We start from the raw sequence: 19,108 nt of genomic DNA on the forward strand, positions 1-19,108 counted from the left end.
TGGTAGAGTATGAGTTGTTATTTCCTTATCAAATAGAGATTTGACTACAATAAACAATACTGTTATAAAATATATTCTAATCTTCTTTGATTCGATTTTCAATTTTTCTCGATTTTCTTATGTTTCTCAAAATTATCTTAGCTTTGCGATGCATTCAGTCTTCCATTGTCAGCTTTGTTAAGTGGTTTCAATTTGTAGAGAAAATATTCCATGACATAAAACTCTTCGGGAATAAGGTAGTGGAATGAAATGACTTCCGACGAACAACAGCTGACATTCTGAAATTTGGAAAAAAAAATTAAATAATGAAAAGAAAATGCCATTTCAGATTTTTCGTAACTCACTTTCTTATTTTCATGATATACTAATTGTGAATACCATTCCGATCTTATATTGCGTATTACATCGTGGGGTGCCAATGGTATAAAACGTTCCATGCCCTCCGGATCTCTTGAATCTCCAGCGACTACACCAATATTTTCCAAACACATGCCCAACTGAAGATCTTCGGCTTGAAATTCGCGACTACACACACTGTCGTTCTCATATGCTTCTGTGGTAAATGTCTCTAAAGCTTTTCGACTTAAAACATAACCGGCACCACCGGACATGTATCCCTGGAATTTGATCGTGGAGTTATAACGAGTATCAAAAAAGATTTCATAAAATGCACACACCTGTCGTAAATGCTGCTGAAGCTTGCAACCAAAGTATACGGGTTCATTAGACGAGTGTGAGCTAAGAAATGAGCGAAGGTTCTCCATAATTATATATCTGAAATAATATTAAAATTTCAAAATTGTTCCTATCAACATTTCCGAAACCACCTCCATATCTCAATCCCAGACAACAACAGTTATCTAAATATAAAATGTCAGAATTTTATCCCTATCCCTTCATATAAGACCAAATTAAGTGCAATTTAGTACTTTTCGTACAATTATAGTAAATATTTCCAAAACCACATGCATATCTTAAATCCAGATACCAACAGACACCTCAATATTAAATTTGAGAATTCCATCTCCATATGTCCAGGTAATACATGAACAGCAACCATTATGTCAAATTTCAGATTTCAAGCACTATCTGTTCACCCAATATCAAATAGTACAAAATATAATACTGATCCGTACTTTTCGTGCGCTTGTAGTATACTTTTCCAAAACCACTTCTTAATGGCAAACTTACCAGCAACAGAGACCCCCATTACAAAATTTCGAAATTCCAGTTTCATCCGTTCATCCAAAACCGAACTGTTCCAAACTTCGTACTATTTAGTACAGTTCGCACACTTAGTACACATTTCCAAAACAACCTTCACATATCAAATTTACTATCTAATCTTGATTCTCATAATTCCCATATTTCAAGATTTTAGCTGTTCACATAATACCTATGATACCATTTTAGAACTTTTCGTAACCTTCTAGCTCGAATTTCCATATTTTCCTTTGATACATCTAACCTGCACTCCATCGTTGACTCTGATTCCAAATTTCAGAATTCTTCCTCATACCGAATATCCAATACAAAGTTTTCAATTTTTAGTACATTTTAGTATATTTCGTACCCTTTAGAAACCCTGAAAACCCAGCCTTAGATTGAACACAATTTAAGTCGGCTTCGAATAACTAATTATATCCTTAGCCAAATGGCTACAGAGGGAATATATCATTTCATACGGCAAAAACAAGTCTTATCGAAATAGCGGTTCTAGACTCAAAATCTATTTGGACCATATCCGTTTCGGGTCATTTGGAGTCCATCTAATGGGGGTCCGTCCGTATGTCTGGCTGATGCACACGATAACTCTCGAAGGGAGCATCGGATTTGGTCCAAACTTGATACATCGCAACATTATTGTCAAACTTAGATCGAGTTCGGAGATAGGCAACATCGGTCAACTTCTCCTGGTACCTCCCCCGCAAAAGTTTAATATTTTCAAAGAAAATAATTTACCTTATAGAAAGATTTCGATTTTGCTCCAACTTTGCAAATTGTAATATTTTCGTCAGTGCTAGCCCCGGTGCGAAAATTGACAAATCGGCTTAGTACCTCCCTCACAAAGGGTCAAAATTTTGAGTAAAACAATCATAACATTTTACGGTGATGAGTATTTCGAGAAGTTACAAATGGAATGGCAGTATGGTGGAAGATATAAAAATAAATAATTTCAACAGATAAAAAATACCCTCCACCACTCGGAACGAATTTGGCAATTTTCAAAAAAAAAATAAAATCCGTTAAAAATTCTGTAAAAATCTTAAGTATACCAAATGTAGCCGTCATATTAGGGTCGAAACAACGACGTGGACCTGCGTAGGCAACATTTGTCATAAGCCATTACAATATTCAAATGCGAAATTTCAAAAAAAAATCTCTGAATAATGTAGCTAAAATCAACAACATAGGGAGATACTATTATATGGGAGCTATACCAGAATGTGGACCTGTACAGACAATTTTCTGCCTTAGGATGCAGTATCCATTACAAACTTCAAATACAAAATTTGAAACAATTCCGATGAATAATGTAGCTACAATCATCAAAATACCGAATATAGGGAGGTATCGTTATGTGGGGGCTATACAAAGACGTGGAAAGACAATTTTCTGTAGTATCCATTTCGGCTGTAGTATCCATTTAAAACTTCAAATACCAAATTTGAAACAATTCCGGCGAATAATGTCGCTAAAATCATCAAAATACCGAATATCGGGAGGTACCGTTATATGGGGGCTATAAGAAGACATGGACCTGCACAGACAATTTTCTGTCATAGGATGTAGTATCCATTACAAACTTTAAATAACAAATTTGAAACAATTCCGGAGAATTATATCGCTAAAATCATCAAAATACTGAATATCGGGAGGTACCGTTATATGGGGGCTATACCAAAACGTGGACCTATATGGCCCATTTTCAAAACCAAAAGTCATGTAGACATAATACACGTTTGAGTTAACTTTTATCAATCTACTTCATTGCGTTAGGAAGCTAGAGTGATTTCCACAGACTGACAGACGGATAAACGGACGGACATCGCCAAATCGACATAGAATTTTATGCTGATCAAGAATATATTTACTTGGCGGGGTCTAAAATGTATATTTCGAGGTGTTACAAACGGAATGACAAACTTAATACACCCTCCATACTATGGTGGAGGGTATAAAAAGGTTATAATATGCATGATTTCGATCCAACCAGGACCAGACGTATTTGGGTAATACGGACGTACAAAGTATTTTACCTTGGTTCATTGTCAACTAAAAGATTGTATAACGGAAATATTTTTGTATCATATTTTCATGGAACTAGAATTCAGTCCATGTTTAGGGAACCCCAAATTTACGTCGACTTCGAGTAACTACTTTTGTTTCATTCATTTTTCAATCAAAGAGAACTCCGTGTTTGCTTGTGTTTTCCTTAATTTTCCGAAAAGTTTAACAGGCCCCAATTTGTCTCACTAGCTTATTACTCCTCTTACATATATACTTACAAATTTATAGAATATCCTTTAGAATCATAGCGAATTTTGACTTCATTACACAACTTACGTATCATCGTCGGCTTTCAGGAACCAATCCGCATCATTTAAATGATGATCGTAAACATATTTCAGGGCCAACTTGGTTTTCTCCCACAGATGTTGACGACCTTCCTCAACGGGCAGGGCGATCGTTTGCAAAACATTATCCTCCTTGGAGCTGATGAAGAGCAATTTATTGCATCGGCGGCCCCATGTGTGGCGTATGTGTATTGCTTTGATGAGATGATTTTCTGGTTGTGTCATAATCCAGCAAAGGACTCGTGTGTTGTTATGAAAACTCTCTCCGAAACTAGTTTTAAGACCATGTTTGGATGTTACAATACCATCTAGCAATTGAGCATTATTTGACCAAATAAATGTCGAATACAGTCCTATTGTAAATCCAGTTATTAGACAAAGCAAATTTTTCCAAATCGAAGCAATTTTCATTGGTGGTGGTTTTATCTTCAGCATTTCCTTTTTTACAAGAATGCCATCTTTTCGCCTATCCCTTTTATTTGCAAAGCAACTTCAATTAAATTTTGATTCGAATTTTTTTTTTTGTTATTACCAAATAAACTGGTTTTTTTAAATGCCTTTGGAGAGTCTCGTTTTAATGTGTCTCTTTGTAATGCCTTCAAATGAATGACTAACTACAGTTCGGTGATGGCGATGGCGATGAGCAAGTGTTACCTGGCGCTTGTGAATGCGTACGTTAACATTTTAACGTTTCTGTTTTTGGCCAACATCTCCGCATCTGTTGTTAATGTTTTTTGTGATGCTTAAATCTTTCTTTTTTTTTTGGATTTTATTGCATTTTCAATTTCTCAAAGTTAATTGTACTCCTCAATCAAAATAATCTTCCAAAAATATTTCGGTACGAGGTCGGCTTAAAAATGCGGGTGTATACTGTTACGTTTGACAGTTTATATAACTTAAGTTTCATATCAGATATCGAGATGTTTTTACTATATTTTCAGTCATATGGCTGCAGAGGGTATATATCATTTGGTAGGGCCAAAACGTATCTCATCGAAATAACGGTTTTAGATCATTTTGTCTAAGTCTTTACCATTTTCGGTCTTTGCCTATGGCAGAATTTTATGATGTTCGAAAAAAAACAATAATTTTGTAGAATATTTTGATTCATCTACGATCGCCTTTAAAGGGAGATTTTAACCATATTTTGAAATGACTCGTTTGAGTTTTAACAAGAAAAAAAGCAGGTAATTTCGGCCGGGCCGAACCTTTAATATCCTCCACCATTTAGAAAAAAAATAAAAATGTTCAAAAAAATTCGTCCAAAATTACCGCTGATTTTACGCTGATCCAGAATATGTGTACTTTCTAAGGTCTGACATGAGTATTTCAAGGAGTTACAAACGGAATGACAAAGTTAATATACCCCATATATATGGCGAAGTGCATAAAAATATATGCCTTAAATGCAAGGATTTTAAGGTATCTTACTTCGAAAAGGGGGAAGAAAAGGTAACTTTCCAACCTGTTTAGGTTACTTTGCAATGTAAACTTTCGAATTGGCGATACACGTGTCTTCTTTATTATACCCTCCACCATAGTATGGAGGGTATATTAAGTTTGTCATTCCGTTTGTAATACCACGAAATATACATTTTAGACCCCACAATGTATATATTCTTGATCAGCATAAAATTCTATGTCGATTTAGCAATGTCCGTCCGTGGAAATAACTCTAGCTTCCGAACGAAATGAAGTAGGTTGATAAAATTTTACTCAAATGTGTATTATGTCTGCAGAATTGAAAATGGGCCATGTAGGTCCACATGTTCGTATAGCCCCCATATAACGGTACCTCCCGATATTCAGTATTTTGATGATTTTGGCGACATTATTTACCGGAAGTGTTTTAAATTTGGCATTTAAAGTTCGTAACAGATACTACAGCATTAAACAGAAAATGAACCATGTAGGTCCACGTCATCGTATAGCCCCCATATAACGGTACCTCCCGATATTCGGTATTTTGATGATTTTAGAGACATTATTTACCGGAACTATTTCACATTTTGTATTTGAAGTTCGTAATGGATACTACAGCCTATGCCAGAAAATTTTCTGTGCAGGTCTACGTTTTATAACCCCCATGGTACCACCCTATATTCGGTATTTTGATGATTTTAGCTACATTATAAACAGATTTTTTTTCAAGTTACGCATTTGAATATTGTAATAGCTTGTGACAAAAGTTGCATATGTAGGTTCACGTCGTCGTATAGATCCTAATATATGGCTACATTCGGTATTTTTAAGATTTTAACAGAATTTTTAACGGATTTATTTTTTTTGAAAATTGCTACATTTGTACCAAGTGGTGGAGGGTATTCACGAACTTACAACTTTTTTACTTGTTTCAGATCTATTTCATAATCTGATGGATTTTTCCGGTAATTATTATTTGTGTTGAAATGAAATTCTAATTATTTGCTGTGAGGTAATGAACCACAACAGACTGCAAATGTTTAACACCCACATTTTTAACATTTTTTTATTTTATTAATTATCAAATAATCTCAGACGACAACAAAAACGCAATTAGAAGTTTAATAATCACCCAATTCGTTTGAAAACAAAACAAGTTAATTGTAATTTATGTCCAGTTATTTGCTTCCCCAAGATTTTATATAAAAATGGTAATGTCTGCAATGTGGATTTGTTGTCGTTCGCAATATTTGTGTGGCTACTCTCGTTCGGTTTTCATTAATGTTTCTTAGCGTAGTTCTGCAGTAGCGTGGTTCTGTAGAAACGAATATCTACTATTTCAAGCGTAGGTGGTTAAAATGTGGTAATTTTGAATATTATGTTCTTCATGCGAATTTATTAAGGGGACATACAGCAGTTGCCAGAAGCTATCAGCTATAAGGTATTTTATTAAAATGTCCATAACTCCTTAAATATTGACTTTTCGGCGTTTTCAGCTACAATTTGTGATCACTTTGTAAGCTTGAGTTAATAATTATTTTAAAATGGTTGTTTATTAATATTAATTAAAGCAGATATACACAACACTTGAATTGTGTAACCTTGGTATGTTTACAATTTCTTGTAATCTACCAAGAAAATTTATTTTTGCTTTCTATTTATACATTTTTGAATTCATTAAAACTAGCATTTAAAGTTAACTAAGCAATAAATTACTTCAGCCAATAACCCATGCAATGTGAAACCAATCGAGGTGTTTCTTTATTTAGGCTATTGGCCTGCATAAGGCAAACAATAATTATATAGGTCAGTTATATGCTGACATAGAATAAAATAATAATAAAAACAAAATTAAAAATGTGTTAGTAAAATATGTTCTTTTGAACATTCTCCCCCACGTTGAACGAGGAACGTTCAAGAAACTGTCTGGTCAATGACGTATGATGATGAGACTGACTGCCGAGGGGTAGGTGTTGGGTTCATGTTATTGTTGGAAGTTCTGTGGTGGCGAAACTTGACAATGACGTATATGGCTACTCCAATTCCAATGCAAAGAGCTAGATAGCTGATGGTATGATGGTGAATGGCCGTCGATTTCATTAATTGTGGAAGGCGTCCGATTTCAATAGTTTTTAGCTGTTGGTGTAAGGTGACGAGTTCAGCAGCATGTGTTTCATAGGTGCTGTTTAATGTTTTGTTGAGCAAGACAAGCTTACTGCTTGAGATTATTGAATCCAGTGGCTTAAGTCTCAGATATGATGTGTGCACTGTTGTTTTGTTTTCGTAGTGACCGTATATTGTAAATGTGTTGTCTTTTAAAATGCAGCCTGGCCCAATTTCTAAAGTTCCAGCTCCTTGCACCTCCAGGTGTGTCATTTTTGTACCACAAACAAAGGACAATTCTGTTAAATTGGCTAGAGTAAACATCCATTTATTCTTTTGTTCCATTTGTCTCCAAGTTTGGTGGTGCATGGTCGATTGCAAGTCGCACGCTTCTGACGATTTGTTCAATAAGAAAATCACCTCGCATAAATGTGATCGATCGCCTTTGCTAAATTTCGCTTGGTTGTCGCAAATAAAAACGTCATTTGTGGTATGTATGCAGCTGTTCATTTCTTCTGCGGTTAGCGATATGAACTCATCCCGATGGACGTTAGCTGCCAATAATGTTGATTTCAAAGCTATTGAAATAAATCGACCGGATCGTAGCATAGGTACGGGGATCATTTTGAATAAATCATACTGCTGGAGATCCACTAATGGAAGGCGAATCTCGAATATGATATGGTTCTTAATAACCCTTCCCTTACTCTTCATTAATTTGAAGAAATCCGAAACATTATCTTCGCGAACGGGTAGAGCACGAGATGGAGGAATGTGAGCCTTGATGGTTTGGAGCTCTTGTAGCAATTGATGTGGCGTAAGTAGCAACGGACTTATCCGACCATGATGAGCATCCGTTAAAACGTCGATTAAGTTATCTTCTATATGTTTCAACCTTGATGAAAGTAGCATGAGCTGTGAAGTGAGAAACATAATTGATTGTGTTGTCTTTACAACATCTTCTTCTTTCTTCACCTTATTTGCCAAAAGGTTCATCTCCACTTGCATGTTGCCGAAGTTCCTTTGGCTCGTATCTTCGTCCTTTCTAATTATGTTGATTGTTGAATCAATAATAGATGTCTGATTTTTTAGAAGATCCAACAAATGTTGCTTGTCTTCATTTGCCTTCTCAATTGTCACAGTCATTTGCTCCGCATATTCCGAATCCAAGACACCAAATAACGAGTGTGCGAGGTTCCCGACTATGTTTAGAGCTCCTCTCCTGATGCGCCTGGGGAATATGTTCAGTGTATTTGATTCCAACTGCTTTTGTACTTGAATAAGATTTTCTGAAAGTATCTCACAGCTTCTGTTCTCAACTGCTATCTTACACAACTTCTGAAGGGTTCCTATCCCGGTAGAAAAGCCATCCATATCTGCCCAAAATGGGGAAAGATCATAATAAGTGATCAGTTTCCACTCTGCTGTTACTACTTTTGTGATTCCAATTCCTTCAAAATAGATGCCGGGCTTATTCTCAAACTTGTGTATGTTGAACGAATGACACAAGCATAGAGGTAAAAATAGTAAAGCCACAAGCATCATCGATACTAGCATGCTGCTTGACGTCTTCAATCGCTTTGGAGATGGCTCTTCACTCCTACTCTTGGTCTCTATAGGCGGAAGAGGTTCCTTTTCCTTTTTCCATAAAGGAGCTAATCTGGTTATAGCTCTTTTAATTTCGCCGTTTTGTGTCTTTACGTCGACTACACGAACGGCTCCATCGTTGCCCTTATATGTTCGGGTTATTCTGCCTAGCGGCCACTGCATTACAGGCATGTTATCTTCCTTAATAATGACCAATTGACCAGGTTCCACGTTTGGAGATGGTGTACTCCATTTCCTTCTTTCTTGCAGAGTATTTAAGTACTCCGTGGACCAACGTTTCCAAAACTCATGCCTAATTTGAGATACGACCTTCCATCTGCTTGTCAATGATGTTGACGATTGGTTCGCTGATGGGTCAACCTGTGCCGTTAATGGTTCTCCCACAAGAAAATGACCAGGTGTTAATGCAGCTAGATCATTTGGATCGTCAGAAATAGGAGTCAACGGTCGGGAATTCAGGATTGCTTCTATTTCAATAACAACTGTTTCCAACTCTTCGTGGGTTAATGATGCACTATTAGTGGTGCGAAGCAACAGTTGCTTGGCTGACTTCACCGCGGCTTCCCATAAGCCACCAAAATGTGGTGCTCTTGGGGGAATAAACTGGAAATCGATCCCTTCTCTTGAGCACGTCTCCGCTATTATTTCTTTGCCTTTCTCCCCAAAGACAGCCTTATTGAATACATCGAGCTGATTTTTAGCACCTACAAAGTTAGTCGCGTTGTCTGAATATAGGGTTTGACATTTTCCTCGCCGAGAGATAAATCTCTTCAATGCTCCAATGAATGCTTCCGTTGTTAGGTCTGTAACTACTTCCAAATGTACAGCCTTTGTTGCGAAGCAGACAAAGACAGCGATGTAAACCTTGTGTGGTCTCTTGCCTCGTATTTTGTAGTGGACCCATAACGGTCCGCAATAGTCAACGCCGGAGACAATAAACGGCCTTGCTGGTGTGACTCTGCTCGGTGGGAGATTTCCCATGATTTGGTTGTATAACTTTGGCTTCGCCCGGGTGCACCTTACGCAATTTTGCACAATGTTGCGAGCCATAGCCTTCCCCTTGATTATCCAATATTTTTGTCTTGATGTTGCCAGTAATAGTTGTGAGCCACAGTGGCTATTCTCTAAATGGATCATGCTAAGAATGAGTTTCACAATTGGATCGTTGTATGGTAACAACATCGGGTGTTTTGTGTCGTATGCTAAGGTTGCCTCTTCCAACCTGCCACCGACTCTAAGTATTCCTCTGTCATCAAGAAACGGAGTTAAACTATGTATGGAGCTTGATTTGTCCAACGCTCCATGTTTCCTCAATTGCTGAATTTCTTTCGCAAAATCTGCCACCTGTACGGTCTTGACTATTAGTTGCATCGCCTGATTCAACTCCATAGGTGTCAATACATCTGTCGAACTTCCATGCTTGCGTCCCTTTATCCTTTCTGAAAATCGCAGGACATAACCGACAATACGTTGTAATCGTCTAAATGAACCCTTGTGGTTGATTCCATAGATCATATCCTGTAACCCACTCTGTGAGGCAATTGCTGATACTGTAGATTTTTTCTTGAATTCAAGATCGGATTGATTTTCTCTATTCTTTGAGAAGGGCCCCGGCCAGAGAGATTCATTTCCATGTAGATACGTGGGTCCATAAAACCACATCAGACATCCCGACAGACGATCTGGTTTCATACCTCTGGATATATAATCGGCAGGATTATCCTTCGTCCCCACATGTCGCCATTGAGTGTTTATCGATCTGCCTTGTATATTTTTTACTTTGTTGGCAACGAACGTCTTTAGAGCTGATGGTTCTGAATTGATCCAGTACAATGTAATCTCTGAGTCTGACCAATAAATAGTCCTTAGATCTTCGTAACCCAATTCGGCTTTGACCTTAGCAGTAAGTTTTGTTCCCAATTCAGCGGCACAAAGCTCTAACCGTGGCAGCGTGATCTCCTTTATTGGTGCTATTTTTGATTTTGAACAAAGAAGTCTGACTATATGCCTGCCGTCTGGCAGCATAGCTCGAAGATACACCACAGCACCATATGCCTTTTCTGACGCGTCCACGAAAGTATGTATCTCAATTTTTGTTGGTTTCTCTCCATCAAACATGTGTCTGGGTAACCTGAAATCATTTAACATCTTCAGACCTTCTCGGAACGATAGCCAATATGCTGCCCTTTCTGCTGGCAGTTCCTCGTCCCAGCCAAGTTTATTCTTCCACAGTTGCTGAATAAAGATCTTAGCTGCTGACACCACAGGACCCGCAATTCCTAAGGGGTCAAACAATCTTGCCAAATCAGATGTGACCTTCCGCTTGGTGACCTTGGTGCATTCGTTCACATCACTCTTCAAACAAAATCGGTCTGCTTGAGGAATCCATGTTAATCCCAAAACCTTGGTTGATGATTTGTCAAAATTGAGATCTACTTCTCTATCTTCTGGAGGAATTCCATGCAGCAGTTTTAAGTGGTTAGCACACCATTTTCGTAGTCTAAATCCAGCTTCCAGTAGTAACATATTAACTTGTTTCTGCATCTCAATTGCCGTTGTTAAACTGTCAGACCCGCACATGCAATCGTCAACGTAAAAATTCTTTTGCAATACCATCGCCCCCAATGGATATCTTTGTATGTTCGTATCTGCTAGCCTTTTCAGACATCTTGTAGCAAGATATGGGGCACACGTCGTACCATATGTTAACGTATTCAACATGTAATGTTCGAGTTCCTTGTCTGGAGTGTTTCTCCATACGATTAGTTGATATTTGCGATCTCTTTTGTCGACTAGCACTTGTCTGTACATCTTTTCAATGTCTGTTGTAAACACAAATCTCGGCAGTCTAAACCGCAACAGCATTCCAAACAGATCTCCTTGAACCCTGGGACCTGAATGCAAAATATCATTGAGTGACCATCCAGATGATGACTTGCAAGACGCATCGAACACAACCCTCAGTTTTGTTGTGCTGCTATTTGGGCGTAGGACACAATGATGCGGGATATAGTAATGATTACCACGCACCTCTCTTGATTGTATTTTCGTCATATGTCCCAGATCCTCATACTCCTTCATAAATTTAGCATACTGCTCGTGAAGACTTGCATCCTTAGATAAGCGACGTTCCAACGCAAAGAATCTTGATGCTGCAATATTCAAGGATTCAGAAATTTTCTCAGGGCCGTCTGCAAACGGTAATCGCACCACAAACCGACCATTCTCATTCACTGTTGTATTTTGGTTGAAGTGATTTTCACACTGTTCCTCTGCTATTGTCAACTTCTGGTCTTCACAAACATCGTCTTGTTCCCAGAACATCTTTAATAAATCTTCTAAAGCATGTTCATCTTCTCCGAAAACGGCGCATGTCACAGTTTCTGATTCAGCCTGAACTCTTCCACTAGCAATCCATCCTAGTTTTGAGTTCTTCAATATAGGAAGCTCTTTGGACATTCGAAGTTCTTGTGAGAGAATCAGGTTGAAGTAGAACTCTGCTCCAAGTAGTACGTCAATCCTGGTCGTTTGATAAAAATAGGGATCTGCTAGTTTTATGTTTTCTGGAATAGGCCATGATGTGATGTCGATCTCAGTGCTTGGTTGGGGTGGCACTATATTTGGTAACACAAAGGCTTCTAGGCGTGTTCTGAATTTGCTGGTGAGTGACTTAAGCTCCACGTTGACCCTGTGGTTTGCGGTTCTTGATCTACCTCCAACACCTTCGATACAGAGAGATGTTTGAATGGGTTCGATACCCAACCTCTGCACTAGTCGCTCTGACACCAGATTAATTTGTGAACCGGAATCCAGAATCGCCTTAAACTCATAGCTTCTTCCATTATTTGCCTTGATCGCAACACGTGCGGTTGCAAGAAGTACGTATGATTGGGATCTATTCGCCGATGCTACTGTTGGCGGCTGTTGAACCGACAAATCTGCTGACTTGTTCTCTACTTGTGGCCTCGTTGAAAAATGCAAAAGTGTATTGTGTTTTTGTTGACACTTCCTGCACTTCCCACTTGTACACGTTTTTGCCTGATGGTCATCCTTGAAGCAATTTAGACACATCTTGTGTCTAGCAACCCATTTCTGTCTTTCGGGCACTGTCATTGCCAAGAACTGTTTGCAGTAATATAGGGGGTGGTCACCTTTGCACATGTGACATCTACGGATCGTGGTGGAAGCAGTCGTTGCTGACGGTTTGCTCTTCTGAATCCCATTGACAGCTTCTAATGATTCGAAACGACTCCTCAAACATTTCGTGAAATGATCCATCGTTTGGAGTTCTTTCGAATCTACAATCGACTGCTCATACAACACATGAGTAGTCTTGTCCATCCTCTTTGTTAGGATGTGGATTAAGAGTGGATCCCATTCCTTTGGCCTTACTCCAAGACCCTCCAATGCCAATAACGATTCATGAAGACTATCATGAAAGTCCTTCACTGATCTGCTATCGCCAGACATGTTGGGCAGGTTTAGCATTCTCTCAAGTATAGTTGACACTTGAGCTCTCTTGTTATTGTACCTGTCTTGGAGTGTCTTCCAGGCAATGTCGTAATTTGCCTCGGTCAACTCGAGGTGCCTTATGAGTTTCTCGGCTTCCCCAGTCACGTTGGCCTTGAGATACCACATTTTTTGCACTTGTGGCAAGGCTTGCTCGTTGATCATTTTCCCAAAAATGTCAGCAAACGTCTGCCACTTCGAATAATCCCCATTAAATTGAGGGATTGTAATTTTTGGCAGATTAACTTGATTTGCCAAGTTTCCGCCTGATCTCTGCTGAGACGACGAATGATCGACCTGTGTTAGCGTCGATATTTTTTCTTTGAACTTTAACGTCTCTTCCTCTAAGAGAACGTAGGCTGATGCATCGTACCCTACCAACGTTGGGTCATCAAAGTCCTCGAACATTTTGAAGTGGATATCTTCCACGTGTGTCCACAGTTTTTCAATTGCAGCCACTGTCTGACAGGGAGCAGCTTGGCCTGAATTGCCCCTTATTAACGTTTGTATGGACTGCATTAGAGCCCTCTGACGTCTCACTAATGCAGTCACGCTGCTGGTTGCAGTAAACTGGCCTGATTGTTTTTGCACCCCCTCCCTTGTTGCGGGAAGCGGTTTCTGAGGCATTTGTTCTTTGCCCCTTTTGATGTCTGCCTCGATGTTGTCGATTGCAGCTCTGTACTCTTCACCAATGACTTGGTATTCGTTATTGGTGATATGGAGATGTGACTCTGCCGCAGGATCTGCACGAATTTTGTTTTCATTGCGATCGATCTCTGCCCAGAGTGCTTCCATTTCCTTGAGCTTTTTGCTGTAGAACTCCACCGTTCTTCTTTCCAATGGAGCCTTTTTTACGTTCGCAATTGCCTTCCTCAACTCGGCAATTGCTGCTTGCTGTTGCTCGATTACTGTAGCTAGATCCATACTGTATCCGCCTTACGGTGATTAGCTATCAGTTGATTCAGATTCTTGATGTAGGTACTGGCTTCTTCTCCAGATGTTTCTGGCTCTTAGATGGTGCTACTAGTTGTACGTAACTAGCTCCTTTCACAAATAAATATTTCAAATTCCTTACCACTGGTGGGGGGAAATTCGAAATTTATGAGTGAATCAAGTAATCCTTGTCAGGATCACGTCGGGGTCACCAAAAATGTTTATTAATATTAATTAAAGCAGATATACACAACACTTGAATTGTGTAACCTTGGTATGTTTACAATTTCTTGTAATCTACCAAGAAAATTTATTTTTGCTTTCTATTTATACATTTTTGAATTCATTAAAACTAGCATTTAAAGTTAACTAAGCAATAAATTACTTCAGCCAATAACCCATGCAATGTGAAACCAATCGAGGTGTTTCTTTATTTAGGCTATTGGCCTGCATAAGGCAAACAATAATTATATAGGTCAGTTATATGCTGACATAGAATAAAATAATAATAAAAACAAAAAAATATTAATTAAAGCAGATATACACAACACTTGAATTGTGTAACCTTGGTATGTTTACAATTTCTTGTAATCTACCAAGAAAATTTATTTTTGCTTTCTATTTATACATTTTTGAATTCATTAAAACTAGCATTTAAAGTTAACTAAGCAATAAATTACTTCAGCCAATAACCCATGCAATGTGAAACCAATCGAGGTGTTTCTTTATTTAGGCTATTGGCCTGCATAAGGCAAACAATAATTATATAGGTCAGTTATATGCTGACATAGAATAAAATAATAATAAAAACAAAATTAAAAATGTGTTAGTAAAATATGTTCTTTTGAACAATGGTCATAACTCCTTAAATCACTTTTTTATGACTGAATCTATATTAATAAAACAGTAAAACAAGTTAAATGATATCAGTCGGTATTGCCGACAGCTGCATACCCGCATAGGAGAGGTTCCGAAGGGGTGGGTCAATATTTTCCATCTCGTATCTGACATAAGTCTGACAAAAATATTGAAATGTATCAGATTTGGATTTTATATTTATATGAGACATTTGATATTTCGAAAATTTCGTAATAATTATTTTTTATGGTATTTTATTGATATTTTGTACTATCTTGACCCGTTGTGGGGGAGGTACCAGAAGAAGTAGTCCGATATTTTCCATCTTCACAACACATCTTATCTTGATGGAAGTATTGGGATGTGCCGAGTTTGAAAGTAATCAGATGCACATTTTTGATTATTCCAAAGTTTGAACCATTGTGGGGGAGGTACTAGAAGGAGTGGTCCGTTCAATCCGTCCTTCATACCAAACCTTTTTTTTAGTAAAAATATTGAATATGCGAAATTTGAAGATAACCGGACTCTTATTTCAAGTTTTATAAACTCTGTAATTATTAAAATTTTTACCCTTTGTAGGGGAGGTACCAGTAGGAGTGGACCGATATATTCCATCTTAACTCCAGACCTTGAGCTAATAAATTTATTGGCATGTGTGAAATTTAAAAACAATCGAACTCTAACATCACATTTTATTAGAGTTGTAATCAGTTAAAATGTTGACCCTTTGGGGGGGAAGTACTTGATGGAGTGGACCGATATTTTCCATTTTCGCACCTGAGCTAGCACTGATGCAAATATTAGGATTTGTAAAGTTGGGTGAGTGAGAAGAGAAAACCAACCGAACGGTGTGGCTGTTGATTCAATTCTGTTTTTATTTAAAATATTTGTTCCTTACGTACTACTGAAACTAATCTAACTTAACCTAGTCGCAGCCACACAATTGTTATTATCTATTCTAATATTGAATGGAGAACATTGCAGGGCTGCTTTCCATTTCATTCAAGTGATCTTGTGCATCTACTGAGCGCATCGATATCTGTGCGTGTGGGTCATAACCTTTATTATCTGACACATTATCGTATGTGTCAGCGCACAAGATCACCGAATTGTTCACATGTGGTATTTTATGACGGCTGGGAAATATGTAATTTTTGAATATTTATTGTTTATTGCTAGTTTTTTCCCAGCGCCTCAACCGCACTCAAAAGTATGTACAAAGTATTTTGTACATTGGGGCAACATCTGATTATCGTTTCTTACTGTGCAGAAAATATATTTTTTTAAAAATTTCGACCATTTGTGGGGAGGTACCAGAATGATTGGACCGATATTGCCCATTTCCGAACTCGATCTAAGTTTTACAAAAATATTACGATGTACCAAGTTTGGACCAAATCGGATACCCCCTTTGAGAGTTATCGTGCGCACCAGCCAGGCAGACGGACGGTCATCGCTAGATCGACTCCAAATGTTCTGAAACGGATTTGGTCCAAAGAGACCTAGGATCTAAAACCGTTATTTCGACTAGGCACGTTTTCAGCGTATCAAGTGATATATACCCTCTCTAGCCATGAGGCTGGCGGAGTGTAGGATTTGGATATGCAGGAAAAGTGCAAAATGGTACTACATTTGGTACAATTTCGATTTGGGGGAAACGAGAGAGCTGTAATTCTGAAATTTAAAAGAAAATAATACTGCATTGTAGGAATGATGTTTTGGAAATTCACACTGTTGTGTACTAAATTTGGTACAATTTCGATTTGGGGGAACCGAGTGTGTTGGAATCCTGAAATTGTGTGTACTAAATGGTACAATTTATATTTTACGAAAAATTTGGTTAAATTGTATGAAGAAGGTAGTTATGAAAATTTGTACTTATTTGTACTAAATGGAACTAGCTTTGGTACAATTTGTATTTAAGCGAACCAATAGGGGTGAAATCCTGACTGTGGTACGTAGGAAGTTTTGGAATTTTATACTTATGTGTACTAAATTGTACTAAGTTTGGTACAATTTGGATTTTGGTGAACCGATAGAGCTTTAGTCCTGAAATTTGGTATAAGGATTACTGTTGGAGATTAGGATTGAGTTATGTAGGAACTTTGTGAAACACGTACTGAAGTGTACTAAATGGTACTAGATTAGGTACAAATCATATTATGTTGAACCGATAGATCTAGAAAAGTTTGGAAATAAAATTACTGTTTGAGTGCAGGAAGTTTCGGAAAATCGTACTTATGTGTACTAAACGGTACTAAATTTGGTAAAATTGTATTTGGACGAAACGAAAGGGGTGGAATCCTGAAACTTGGAATTGGGATTACTGTGGGAGTCTAGACTTGTGATATTGGAACCTAAAGAGCTGGAGTCCTGAAATTTAGAATTATGTTTAGAAATAAGTACTACAAGGATACAAAAGTTAATATATGATACAAAATTTAGTATTAATTGTACGCGAAGAGTTAGATTTCTGAACCTTGGTGTAGGAGTTGGTATTGGTGTGTAGTGTTGAGATATTTAATAAATATTAAATACTTTTTATTGGACAAACGGAATGAGCTAGAATTCTGAAATTTGGAATGAGAGTCACTGATGGAGTGCATGATAGATGTACTAAAGGGTTTTTGGGTACGAAAAGTTCTAAACTGGTACTACACTTCTAAAATGCTACCACATGGTGTTATGTGAACAGATTAAGGTTGGAAAGTAAGTTTGAGATATAAAGGTGTTTTTGAAAATGCGTAACTAGTGTGCGAACTGTACTAAATGGCACTAAATTTGGAACGGGTTGGTTTAGGGTGAACGGATAAAGCATAATATATAATTGCACCAAAAATATTGTACTATATTTGGTAATGAGTGAAGGGGTAGAGATCAAATTCTGAAATTTGTTATTAAGACTACTGTTGGTATATGTGTTTGAGATTCGGCGATGGTTTGGAAATGCGTCCTATAATTGTACGAAAAGTACTAAATGGCATGAAATTTGATATTGGTTGAAGGGGTTGGGCTGGACTCCTAAAATATGATATTAGAGACCTCAATATCATGTTGATATCTGGAATTGAAATATACAGGGTGAGAAGAAAAAACTGCAACCAACTTCAGACTGCCGTCACTTCTAAGCCACTCGTCAGCTGTTAAAATTATTGCAGTGACAGCTCATTATATTGTTTACAAGCGCACAAAAGAATTTTGGTCAGAATTTTCCAGAAAAAAAGTTATTCGTGATGGAATTCAAGCGTGATAGTGCGATTTCTTTATATTTGGCTGGAAAACCACAAGTGGCTATCGTTAGAGCACTCCAGCATTTAAATGTGAATAAATCTTTTGTGTCTCGTACCATCGCTCGTTACCGTGATACTGGTAGCGTAGGAAGTGGATGGAAGAAAACAGCAACATCGGCAGAAATGGTTCGAAAAGCAAAGAAAGGGTGAAACCCGCGTTGCAGTGGCCGAAAAATGGCTCGTGAGCTGAATATATCGCAATATTCCATTCGGCAAATATTGAAAAATGAGTTTGGGGGAAAACCATTGAAATTCCAAAAAGTGGAAGAACTTACACCGCAACAGAAAGAAAATAGACTCAAAAGAGCTAATGAGTTGCTTCGCTTGGCCGAAAGTGGTTAACTACCGAATTTGGTTTTTTCGGATGAGAAATCATTCGTTGTCCTGCAGTTTGTAAACAAACAAAATGATCGTGTTTACTTGCCAAAGAGGTCAGCTGAAAATGTGCACCTTCGGTTGGCCACCAGAACTCAAGCGCCGGTCATGGTGATGGTGTGGGCTGCCATAACAGCCGATGGTCGCTCTCCGCTCGTATTAATCGACCGCGGAGGATGTATTAAAGCCTTGGGCACGCAAACATTTTGGCCGCAGACCTTGGAAATTCCAACAGGACCATCGCACACAATACGCGCCACCCAAATATGGTTACAAAATGAGGTTCCTCGCTTCATTTCCAGCGCACAATGGCCACCAAAATCTCCGGATACTAATCCGTTGGACTATTGTGTCTGGAATATTTTGGCACTTAAAAATACCAAAGTATCGATCACCTCGCCAAGAATGGGCCAAAATACCGCAGAGCAACAT

General features: G+C 38.1%; 2 protein-coding genes across 2 annotated transcripts; both read right to left on the bottom strand.

The window, feature by feature from the left end:
• Positions 1–57: 57 nt before the first annotated feature.
• On the bottom strand, positions 58–4,165 carry LOC101887737 (glycoprotein-N-acetylgalactosamine 3-beta-galactosyltransferase 1). The gene is made up of 4 exons (XM_005182327.3): positions 3,568–4,165; positions 678–774; positions 345–617; positions 58–278 (listed from the first exon to the last, which is right to left on the bottom strand). Exons 1-4 carry the CDS (start codon positions 4,011–4,013, stop codon positions 138–140), a joined length of 957 nt encoding a protein of 318 aa, XP_005182384.1. The 5' UTR covers positions 4,014–4,165; the 3' UTR covers positions 58–137.
• Positions 4,166–7,653: 3,488 nt separating this feature from the next.
• LOC131806846 (uncharacterized) lies at positions 7,654–14,144 on the bottom strand. Its single transcript, XM_059131637.1, has 3 exons — positions 8,708–14,144; positions 7,744–8,479; positions 7,654–7,681 (listed from the first exon to the last, which is right to left on the bottom strand). Exons 1-3 carry the CDS (start codon positions 14,142–14,144, stop codon positions 7,654–7,656), a joined length of 6,201 nt encoding a protein of 2,066 aa, XP_058987620.1.
• Positions 14,145–19,108: the final 4,964 nt, after the last annotated feature.

The sequence above is a fragment of the Musca domestica genome, unplaced genomic scaffold, assembly GCF_030504385.1.
Source record: "Musca domestica strain aabys unplaced genomic scaffold, Musca_domestica.polishedcontigs.V.1.1 9, whole genome shotgun sequence".
Taxonomy (NCBI): domain Eukaryota; kingdom Metazoa; phylum Arthropoda; class Insecta; order Diptera; family Muscidae; genus Musca; species Musca domestica.